At 46.2% G+C, this 12,018-nt stretch overlaps 1 protein-coding gene across 3 annotated transcripts in view; it reads left to right on the top strand.

Annotated features, from left to right (window-relative positions):
* Positions 1-12,018, top strand: part of FAS (Fas cell surface death receptor) — a 38,009-nt gene that overhangs the window by 18,321 nt on the left and 7,670 nt on the right. For 2 of the 3 annotated variants that reach the window (XR_005526365.1, XR_005526366.1), the window contains exons 4-9: positions 86-194; positions 3,072-3,130; positions 3,762-3,833; positions 5,284-5,345; positions 6,487-6,511; positions 7,226-7,782. Coding sequence is in view for 1 of the 3 variants with exons in the window: in XM_039222005.1 (XP_039077936.1) it covers positions 86-194; positions 3,072-3,130; positions 3,762-3,833; positions 5,284-5,345; positions 6,487-6,511; positions 7,226-7,512 (614 nt within the window). In the remaining 2 variants the exon portion in view is untranslated. Of the gene's footprint in view, positions 1-85; positions 195-3,071; positions 3,131-3,761; positions 3,834-5,283; positions 5,346-6,486; positions 6,512-7,225; positions 8,094-12,018 lie in introns of those variants that run through there. The other variant, XM_039222005.1, reaches the window with a different exon arrangement.

Below are 12,018 nucleotides of genomic sequence, written 5' to 3'. Positions count from 1 at the left end.
AACTTCTTGTGGCCCCTGCTCACCATTTGCATGGTCCCCTTATAACCAGCTGCTCTAATTAATAGCGTGAAAATTGGTTTTCTAGGCTTAGAAGTGGAAAAGGACTGTACTCAGACCCAGAATACCAAGTGCAGATGTAAACCAAACTTTTTTTGTAACGTCTCTCTGTGTGAACACTGTAATCCGTGCATCACGTAAGTTTTCGTCTTTCTTTGACCAAAATGCTAGAGATCTACCTCGACAGACCCTGTCTTCCTAGGGGGAAACAACACCGGCTGAGAGTCGAGAATTTGGGTTCCAGTCTTACTTTGTCTATTCGTTCACTCAAACATCCAGTCTCCGAATGTTGATTGAACATCTCCGTGCTTGATAGTGTGCGTGCTGTGTACGCTAACAAGTGTTATGAGCAAGCCACATCCCTGGCATCAGACGTCTGAGGCAAGAGGCAGAGAGAGTCAAGAAAGCAATGGTTATGGGGCAACACCACGTGTCAAACAGCAGAAGAGTCCTGTGCCCAGGGTGTTATGAGTTCTGCACGAGCACCTTTCAGCTCTGCCTGGGGGTGGGGCGCACAAAGATATGACACGTGGCCAGAGCCTTGAAAGAGGAAAGAGAACATTCCCAGGAGTGCACCGAGGGGTAGGACATCTCAAGCAGGGGACAACATCTGCAGAGAGATAAGCGGACACCCCAGAGAGCAGAGTCGCTGGCTGGAGTGTGGTGAAGAGGAGCCAGGGCCAGATCACAAAGGGTCTTGTCTTTCATGCTAGAGATCTTAGTTTGGACCCAGCGGTAGAAAACCTGATGGTGCATCTCACTGTTCTTCTGATCAGTTGGGTGACTTCGAGCAAAGTCAGCTAGCCTCCCTGACCTCCAGTTCCCTCACTCAGAGGACGCAAATGATACTCACGTCTCCCCTCAGCCTCGTTGCTGTGAGGGTCAGGGTGGGTAGTATGTGTTGTAAACCAGCTTTTGTTTTGTAAGTTATTGTTCTGTACAAATAGAAACCTTTAGCATTATGTTCCCGTGCCTGGCCTTAAACTTGTATTTCACCTTGGGAAACGTTGGCTTGAAAAGTAGGGATGTGATGCCTTATGTTGCTTACTTACTAGAAAATTTTAAATTATGGGCAGTTAACCTAGCCCTGCTTCTAGCCCCATGTGTCTGAGAGTGCCTCATGGTGACAGGCGAGGAAGGGATTAATGTACAAAAATAAGAAGAATAATAGTGTGGGTCCACTTATGCGTGGGTTTCTTTCAAGAAGTGTAGTGTAGCATTATAAGTGTATATTCTCTTCCTTATGATTTTTAAATACCACTTTCTTTTCTCTAGCTCACTTTATTGTGGGAATACAGTGTAGAGGTCACCTGGGTGGCTCACTCATTAAGTATCTGACTTCGGCTCAGGTCATGATCTCATGGTTCATGAGTTTGAGTCCCACATTAGGTGAGCTCCAGCCCCTCTTCGGGTGAGCCCTACTTCTCTCTCCCTCTCTCTGTTTCTCTCTCTGCCCCTCCTGGGATTCTCTCTCTCTCTCTGCCCCTCATTCACTTGCACCCTCTCTCTCTCAAAAAACAAAAAAAAAGAATACAGTATAGAATGCATACAGTATACAAAATATGTATTTTTAAGTTTATTTATTTATACGTTTACTTATTTATTTGAGAGAGATAGGTAAGAGTGTGAGCAGGGGAGGGGCAGAGAGAGACAGGGAGAGAGAGAATCCCAAGTAGGCTCTGCGCTGTCAGCACAGAGCCCCATGTGGGTCTTGACCTCACAATCATGAGATCATGACCTGAGCAGAAACAAAGAGTCGGATGCTTAACCCACTGAGCCACCCAGGCACCCCCGTATGCAAAATATGTTAATCCACTGTTTATGTTATCAGTAAGGCTTCCGGTCAATGCTAGGCTATTTAGTAATTAAGTTTTAGGGGAGTCACAAGCTGTATGCAGATTTTCAAAAGTGCAGTGTCGGGGGTGGGGCATGGTCAGTGCCCCTAATCCCCACATCCTTGAGGGTCAGCTGTAATAATAGTGCTAAGTACCTCATCATCTCCATTCAGTTCTCCTGTCAGCATCACGGTCAGATGCCGACGTTCCCTCTGCTATCGATGAGAAAGCAGGCTTATCGTGCTTCAGTGACTGATCCCAGCTCCATTAGGTAGGGAATAGGCTGACCGGGTGTCATTCAGGCAATGTGACCATCAGACTGGCAGGGTGCGGCTGTCTGAAGAAAACCCCAAGGATTTTCCTCGGGAGCGTCCTAATCACCACGTGGTCCCCTGACATGTCTGCTGGCCAGCTGGGTGGCAGTTCTAAGTATCCTGGGCAGTGCCTGTCGCCTGGTCACTTGATTGTTCAGTGGGACTGTTTTGAAATAGTTTTTGGCAGTTGATGATTTTAAGATCGGTGTCCTACCAGTTTTAAGATCTTTGTCTATTTCATCCTTTTTCCTGTTTGTCAATATTTTATTACCCTCCTTTAACTCTTGGCATTTTAAAGATTTTTTTTAATTTTTAAGTAATCCCTACACTCACTGTGGGGTTCAAACCTGCGACCCCAGGGTCAAGAGTCTCATGCTCCACCTACTGCGCCAGCCAGGTGCCCCAAACTTTTGTCTTTTATTCTTTTCCCTAATGTTTATTTATTTTTGAAAGGCAGCGACAGAGCACTAGTGGGGGAGGAGCAGAGAGAGAGGGAGACACAGAATCGAAGCAGCTCCAGGCTCCAAGCTGTCAGCACAGAGCCCGACGCAGGGCTCAAACTCATGAAGCCGAAAGATCATGACCTGAGCTGAAGTCGGATGCTTAACTGACTGAGCCACCCAGGTCCCCTCAACCCTTTGTCTTTTAAAACATAGTGACTCGGTAGGATATTTCTCACCCAAACATCCAAATTATGTTAGGAATTTGTGCCAGTGTTGGATGCGAATCTAGCAACATTTGAGGGAATATGTTTGTCAGAGATGCAGAGATAAATAAAATGGCCCTGGGTTGATAGTGGGTCGTTGCAGATGATCAAGCAGTCCACCAGGCCTTTTGAACTTCCTCTGTATTCTTTGCCTTTTAGGTGTGAACATGGAATCCTTGAGAATTGCAGCCCAACCAGCAACACCAAATGTAAACAAGGTCACTGTTTCTTTTTATGACTATATTCTCTTTTCTCTTGTCCCCACTGTAGATTCCGACGAAAAGCCAATCCCTTCTGATTCTTTGAGAGTACTGTGTTTAATCTTTTTTTTATGTAAAAAAAATTTTTTTTTAATATTTTTTATTTATTTCTAGGAGAGAGAGAGAGAGAGAGACAGCGTGAGCAGGGGAGGGTCAGAGAGAGAGGGAGACACAGACTCTGAAATAGGCTCCAGGCTCTGAGCTGGCAGTCAGCACAGAGCCTGACGCGGGGCTCGAACCCACGAACCGCGAGATCATGACCTAAGCGAAAGTCGGACGCTTAACCGACTAAGCCACCCGGGCGCCCCTTATGTAAAAATTTTTTAACGTTTATTCATTTTTGAGAGACAGAACACGAGTGGGGGAGGGGCAGAGAGAGAGAAAGAGACACAGAATCCGAAGCAGGCTCCAGGCTCTGAGCTCTGAGCTGTCAGCACAGAGCCCGACGTGGGGCTCGAACTCACAAACCGTGAGATCATGACCTGAGCCGGAGTCGGACGCCTAACCGACTGAGCCACCCAGGTGCCCCAGTGTTTAACCTTAAAGATTACTTCTTTTCACATTCAGTGCTCCATGTTTCTGCCTACAGGATCCAGCTCCAAGTATCTGTGGTTTTGTGTCCTAATCCCGATTCTACTGTCTGCACTACTAGCATGTTGGTGTAAGTTCTTACTTTGTTCAAACTGCAGATTGATATAACTTGGGAAATAGTAATCCACAAGAATCCCCCTCTGTCTCCTACCCATAGGAAAGCTCCTGCCAGGTACGTAGCTCTGCTGTATTGTTAAATTCCTACCACTAAATGTACCCCCCGAGACCTGATAAGCATGAGGGATAACGCCATCCCTCAGCTACTGTTTTTGAGCAATTATTCTGGAGCCCCAGATGGATATTCCCATCCTCCCTGTGAATAAGGATGTTTTCATCTGGGCAGCAGCTGAGTTGGCCAAGAATCAGAAGTAATCCTTTATTGCTCATTGAGATGGTCCCTTGCATTAAGAGAGAAGGAAGTAAGGATCTTCTTGGGCAAGCCTTCAGGGAACACTTGATAAATTCATCCGCTCTATGCCTCCTCTCCCTTTTTCAAACTCCATGTGTTTTTCTGTTAATTTTTTATTCCTCCACCTTAATTTAAAACACTGTGGCAATATCATTTTAGCAGGGGTTACTGAGAAAGTCAGCAGGTAAACCCCAAGTGGGTATATTTGTAATCACCACAAGAAAATCGCTGATAAAGGCATAGAGTGGCGTTAAGTTTTATTTTTTTTATAGTTTACTTATTTTTGAGACAGAAACAGAGCATGAGTCGGGGAGGAGTAGAGAGAGAGGGAGACACAGAACCTGAAACAGGCTCCAGTCTCTGAGCTGTCAGCACAGAGCCCGACGCGGGGCTCAGATCCACGAACCATGAGATCATGACCTGAGCCGAAGTCAGACACTTGACCGGCTGAGCCACCCAGGCACCCCGCATCAAGTTTTAATGACTCTAAAGCTTCTGATTTTTCCTTCCCCACGGGAACCAATCACTGTTTCTCCAGCTCAGGGGGAGATGAAGAGGTTGTTTTGCCTTTGGAGACTAAATAGACACTAGTTGTGCTTGGAGACGTGTCCACTCCTCTTTTTCATTTCACACTGACATGAAGGCACACAGCAAATGAGTGTATCTACTTGAGCTATTTGTGCGTGTATGTACTTGAACCACTAGGCATGAAATGTCACCTCATGGCAAGCTCATGCTAACTTTCCATGTCCCGTGGCTTCTGTGTTCTGCTGTTGACACACCACCCAGCTCCAAGCTGGTGAAAGAGGGTAGTGGGGACCACATGATACGTCAGAAGCTGGCTTCAGGCTGGGCCAGTGTGTGATAAATGGATGCCCCAATTAAAATGTGATGTACCTCTAGAACATTCGACCTGGATTGGGGGGGTGGGGGTGGGAGGGAAGTGTGAATTTCCAGAATCAGAACAGTGCTGCCTCTTGGGTATTGGTCACGTTAAGTTGCAGTGAATTTCTCCCTCCTTCTCATACTTCTCTTAGTGTAAGAGTATATTCTCACAGGCTTCCTGCAAGCCTGAGACTTGAGTCTGATAGACATTTCTTTGATCTTTCAGATGTGATCAAACAGCGCAGGAATAAAAAGAATGACGGCTGTGGACCTAGAGTGTCACCTATTGTAGGTGTTGAAACATGCATCCACTTCCTTAAGAAAATAGAGAAAGTAGTAACTCAGCTTTTTATTTGTTCCTTTTTAAAAACAAAGTGTGTGTGTGTGTGTGCGCGCGCACGCACATGGGTTAGAGGGGCATCAAAAATGTAGCAAGGGGCACCTGGGTGGCTCAGTCGGTTAAGCCTCTGGCTCTTGATTTCACCTCAGGTCAAAATCTCCTGGTTGGTGGGATCCAGCCCTGCGTCGGGCCCCACCCACATTGAGTGTGGAGCCTGCTTGGGATTTTGCCCCCCCCACCCCCCCCCGCCTTGTTTTCTCTGCACCTCCCCCACTCTCTCTATCTCTCTCTCAAAATAATAATCTTTAAAAAAGAAATGAACTAAGATATGGTGCCCAGTTTACAAGAAGCTTCTACACAAATAACACAAGAATTGACAAGAGTGTGAGAGTGTGGTCAGTGTGCACTGGAGAGAAGTGTGGCCAAGCTTGTGTGTTCTGTGTTGGGATTATCCCTGCAGACAGACTGCACACAGACATTCTTTACCAGAGCAGGGACTCATTATCCGGGTCCCAGGCACACAGAAAGCTCTTAAAGCCTGTCACAAAGGCACAACTCAGTTCTCTCAGCCACCTGTTACCTTATCTCTCACTGTATCTTTTAGCAATTGTGGGGTCAAAGCATTTCAAATAGCAAAAGATACACTGGGGAGAGAAACAATTCACTTAATGAATGATGATTTCCATTTGGGGCCAGGGCTCGGTTGGGAGTCAGGGTTCATTAAATAATTGCCGCTTAAACCATTTTCTCATGTCAAAAAGAATAGTAACTGTAAAGAAAGCCATAGAATAGTAGAGTTTATTATGTCTACTTTCATGCATCTATATGAAAAATAATCTCAGCACATTCCATGAATCCTTCGGTTCCTTGCCTCTGTAAAAAGCAAGCTAATGTTCCTTAGTTTCTGGCAAGGCTGAGACCTTGCAGAATAAAGCTTTGGGCGCCAAAAGAATCCTTCTTAATCACGTAGTCTAGCTAATTTTATACCTCAAGCGACTGGTTGTACTTCCTTCCACAGTTACATTTAGAATATTATAAACATATTTTTATTTATCGTGCTCCTTCCCTCCATTTTTTTTGTCTCCTCAGGAAAGTATGCCGATGATTTGCAGAGGTAAGGCTTCTATCTTTTCATTTCATGGAGGTGGCTTCCTTAGGAGTTTACAGGCCAATTTCAGTGACATATCGTGAGGTCTTACTCTTCCTTAAACACAATTCTTTCTGCTCACCATCAAGAGTTTATCCAACAGTGTGTTTGAATGTATAACTAATTCTCACAGTTAAAACTAAATCAGATAGCAGGAAGACAGCATATTCTGAGGCTTAAGAGAATTTTCCTCCATAAACTGGTGTGTTCTAGAACTCTTGCTTATACTGACTTAGGGGCCAAATGAGCTGAATTGTAGACTCGGTTATTAGTGGTGTATTTCTGGTTCTGTAATAATGTTCGTGATTCTGTTCAGTCCTGCTCCCTGGCCTGTGGCTCAGAGAAACGATCATGAAGTCTTTGCCTGCCATTGAGGATGGTGGGTTATCGATCATCCGATCCATAGGGAAACGTTAGAGGTGATCTTTCCCAACGCTCTTATTCCAGAGCTGAGAAAAGAAGATGTACTGAGATGTTATGTGGCTTGCCTGGGTCATAGAACAAATTACTGGGGACACAGGAGGGGGTGGGTTTTGTCCCCCCCCCCCCCAACCAGCTCTCTTGATCTCTAGGACTTAACCAGTATCCTTAATATCATTGTAGGAGAAGTAGGCATGGTGTTTTATGATGAGCATTTCATTTAGAAAGACAAATGTTTAGAGACTGTTCTCTATTTTCCAGACACCGATTTGAGTAATTACATCAGCAGCATTGCCGAACAGATGACAATAACTCAAGTCAAAGAATTCGTTCGGAAGAACGGTATCAACGAGGCGAAAATAGATGAGATCAAGAATGACCACCTCCAAGACACCGCTGAACAGAAAGTACAGCTGCTCCGTAATTGGTACCAGCTCCACGGGAGGAAGGGAGCATGTTACACCTTAATTACAGGTCTCCAAAAAGCCAATCTCTGTACTCTTGCGGAGAAAATTCAAGAGATGGTCCAGCAGGACATTCCTGGCTAACTTGAGTGTGGAAACTGTAAACGTGAAAATGAAAGACAAAGCCTGGCTGAATGTGAATGTATATATTAAGCCACAGAAAGCAAAATTAGTGTTAGAATGAGTTCTTAATCGCTGTAGACTATCAACATCGCTTGGGTTTTTATAGGGTGTGTTTTCTTTTTCATTTGTTAGATGTTAGAGCTAATATATTTATAGGTTTGGAGGGTCTCATGATTCTGACTTGAAGGATGTTGGGAAGACAGACCTAGTTAAAAGTAAATACAATGGCATGTTGAGTGTACAAGTGTGTGTACACAGGAGAAAAGATTGGGAGCACACTTGAGTGTCTAAACTGGAGTTAGAGGGTGTATGCATGAATAGAATCCTGGTGTTGCCTTTTTCTTTTCTTGTTGAAATGTTTCATGCATCGTTGCTATTTGTTCAGATGGGGAGGGAGTGGCCCTCCAGAAGTAAACTTACAATTCTTTATTAATGATAAGGCCCCAGTTTTGTCACTAGATGACCAGAAAGAATATTTTATTTTGTTTTACAGTTTTTTTAATATACTTTTTAAGTTTATTTACTTATTTTTGAGAAAGAGAGAGAGAGGAGCAGAGAGACAGAGGGAGAGAATCCCAAGCAGTCTGTGCACTGTCAGTGCAGAGCCCAATGTGGGGCTCAAACTCCTGAACTGGTGAGACCATGACCTGAGCCGAAATAAAAAACTCAGATGCTTAACTGACTGAGCCACCCTGGTGCCGCTATTTTTTTTTAAGTTTATTTATTTTAAGAATGAGAGTGTGTGTGCAGGGGATGGACAGAGAGAGACAGAGAGAATCCCTAAAACCCAGCCTGAGGTGGGGCTCGAACTCAGGGCCGTGAGATCATGACCTGAGTCTGAAATCAAGTCAGATGCCTAACCCACTGAGCCACTCAGGTGGCCCTACAATGCCCTTCAGGTGGCTGTTTGTCTCTCCGTTGCTAGGCCACAAGGCACCTGAGGGCAGAAATCATGATTGACACAGAGCAGGTATTCACACGATCGACATTTTTTCACTGAATCAGTTAACGAAGGAATAAAGTTATGTCCAGTCATTCGTGTTGGTTCCGCCAGTTTGTGACTGCCTTTTGGGAGGAAAGTCACGATGAGTGACTGATCACTCGCTCTATAGGGAGGCTGACCTTTCTTCTTAAAGAATGATCTTGTCATGAAATCATCAAACCATCCAAGGCCCTTCAAGAAGCTTCCCTCCCTCTGTGTCGTCCCAGCCTCCTCCTCTTCCATTGAGTCAGTGCCCAGCACCTTGCTTCTCACAGCACCACACAGTCAGAATGCTGCCCTTGACTGCCCGCACCCTGCCCTCTGCCCAGCCTCCAAGAAACATCTCGCCGAACTCCCCCCACCGACCCCGTCTGCAAAGGTCCAGGGAAGGCACGTGCTCCCACAGGGGGCTGTCACCAACTCCTGAAAGCCTCGAATCTCCTGAAGGCATCGTGTGATGCTGTTCAGACCTCCCCTGTGGGCCCAGAACACGCCCTGTGCTATTTGACTTGTCCCGAATATGTATGTATCTGAAAGGTCCTTCGGGGCAGGAAACGGGCTATAAAGAAGGGATTGCAAGGGCTGGCTCTGAAGACAGTGTGTTTGGACTCTGTTGTTCCTATATTTGGACCCGGCCACCTTGGACACATCAGTTACCCTCTCTAGGCCTCGGTTCCCTCACCTCTAGGAGAAGAATAATACTATCTACCGTGCAGCGTTGCTCTGAGGGTCAGTGGGATATTCCACCTGGAGCGCATGGAATGGTGTCTGGCACATGAAGTGCTAAACATCGCTCTCCCTTAATTACATCACCTCCAGGGTGGCTTGAGGAGGCTTGAGGAGACCGCATAAAAGTCTGGTGATGTTGGGCTATGCATCGGCGTCACACACCCCCTAGGACTTGGCTGCCAGCCACAGGATTCCTGTGGCCACTGCTTTAGAGAGAAAATCCCAGCGTCTGTAGGAGAAGTGGCCACTAGGCAGCAGTCAAAGCACATGACCAGTGCAGCGGTCACAGGTGAAAGCATGAACTTTTATCCCTTCCGCCTCCTTTCCATGATGACGCCACAAGTATGCAGAAAAGCAGAGCCTTCTAGCCACCATCCTAGCCACCCAGCGAATGACACTCCAGTGGGAGAAGCAACCAAGTATTTCTTTTCCTTTGCCTGCTGCCCACTGCCCTGAGTGCACAGCGTCCACTCTGCATGTCAGGGACTTTAGATCCGAAACCTGGCGCCCAGGGCCCCCTGTACCTGCTCCCAGCCCAGCCCATGACATCTGAAAGTCTCCCCGTCAAAGCTAACAAACCCAGCACCTGATGTAATGACTGCCCTCCTGGGTACCTAGGGATTTCTCTTTTCCTTCTTTGAAGGTCAAAGCCACCCTCTTTTGAGGCACTGATGAAGACCATGTGTCCAGTGACGCCCTCCCTGGGGCCTCAGGCAGAAGACTGCCTTTCTGGCTCTGACATTCTCAAAGCCTGGGCCCCATCTGCTTCTCATGGCTAATATGCTTTTGTAGAGGGGATTAGAGATGATTGTGCAAAGTATCTAGAACAGCATTGGCTCACTCCAATATGGAATCCATTTTTACAATTCTTACTCTCACTGGGGCACCTGGGTGGCTCAGTCAGTTAAGCACCTGATATATTTATTATTTATTTTTGAGAGAAAGAGAGACAGAGTGCAAGCAGGGGAGGGACGAAAGAGAGGGAGACACAGAGTCCAAAGCAGGCTCCAGGCTCTGAGCTGTCAGCACAGAGCCTGACGTGGGGCTCGAACCCACAGCCCATGAGATCATGACCTGAGCCGAAGTCAGACGCTTAACTGACTGAGCCATCCAGGCGCCCCAAGCATCTGACTCTTGATTTTGGCTCAGGTTATCATCTTGCGGTTCATGTGTTTGAGCCCTGAGTCAGGCTCTGCACTGACAGCACAGAACCTGCTTGGGATTCTCTCTCCTCTCTCTGCCTCTTCCCTTGCTCTCACTCACTCTCTCAAAATAAATAAACTTTTTTTTAAAAACTTAAAAAAAGCAGTTATCACTCACATCAAAATTAATGCAAAGCTTATCACCATAAAGTCAGGAAGTCAGGAGTTGTGTCTGACTAATCTCCCACATAAAAGCATTTAAGAAAAGTTTGCCATTCAAATGACCACATAAACTAGTGAGCCAGTCAACCTCTTAATTCATCCCTCAAGTAACAAAGGAGAGCAAATGACTCCTCGTGGGGTTTTTTCCTTGTACTTATGATTCTGAAGTACAAGTTAGTAAATGCATTCATTGCCCGCCCCCCAATTTTGAAGTCAACATAAGTCACATAGAAAATTCAAGTAATCTAGGAAAGTTTAAGGAAGAAAGTGCATGTTAATCAGATCTCCCTGACCAAGGATAACCACTCTTAAGAATCTATGCACCCACAGAGTTAAATAAAAATGATCTATCTACCATAGATGCTTATAACCTGGTTTTCACTCAACAATAGGTCATGGGTGCTTTTCCATGTTAATAAATATAAATAATATTTTTAATATTTTTTAAAAGTATAATGTATGTCTGGGGTACACAGTATTCTACCCCTCTGAGGTAGCGTGCTTTATTAAAATAAAAGTGTTATCATTCATTTTCCTAAACTATAAGTGTTGTGTAGGAATGTTGAAGACATTTCACCACTATGGACATTAGTACTTCAATTCTTACTTAACCTTGAACTAAAGACTTGACGGGGAAGTGCGAGGAGACAGTGACCCAGCACTTGGGCACTGCTGAGGCGGCAAGCCCAGAGGTGAACAGATTGTCTCTAAGAATCGGAGGAATAAGAGACCCTAGACAAAGACGGAAGGAGAGCAGCTGGGAGCAGCTGGGGCTGGAAATGGTCATCTCCAAGTAGACACACTTGGGTCCGCCCTGCCAAGGTTTGGGTCTCTCAAACTCTCAACCCCCAATGCGAGCCTCAGCCAAGTTCAAAGATGCAGGGTCTGGAGCTGCCTCAGGTAGAACGAGATTATTTCCATACCACTCAATGCTGGCCAACCAGCTAATGAGGAAGTCATAAGAAAGAGGCAAATAGAGAGAGGGCAAGATGGCAGAGAAGTAAGGAGCTCCGTACTTGCACTCGCGCCCATACATCACACAGAAAAGATCTGAAGCCATTGGAAACCTTACAAAACCTGAGAGATTGGGAGAAAAAAGACACAGAATCCACTGAGAGAGCCTTCTAACCGGGCTCGGGCTCAGAACACCCTGCGGGCAAGCCCCCCCCCTGCGCGCCAGCCTGACCCAGAGAAGGAAGCAGCGATTCTGACTCCGCCCCCAGAGCTCGGCAGGGGGCCTGGAATTGCCCGAGGGGGTTGCCTGGGAAGCTGTGTCTAAGGCAACTTCAGCGGGGCGCGCGGACGGGGATTTGGAGATTGGAACTGGCCTGGGTTGAAGAGTGCAACCAACTTCGGCTGCGCCCCCGGTACGGGGAGTTTACACGCCCAAAA

This window comes from Hyaena hyaena, unplaced genomic scaffold, assembly GCF_003009895.1.
Source record: "Hyaena hyaena isolate Hyena2069 unplaced genomic scaffold, ASM300989v1 scaffold_1038, whole genome shotgun sequence".
In the NCBI taxonomy this organism is placed as follows: Eukaryota; Metazoa; Chordata; class Mammalia; order Carnivora; family Hyaenidae; genus Hyaena; species Hyaena hyaena.
The sequence above is the reverse complement of the archived record's forward strand: the minus strand, read 5'-3'. Positions and strand labels throughout refer to the sequence as shown.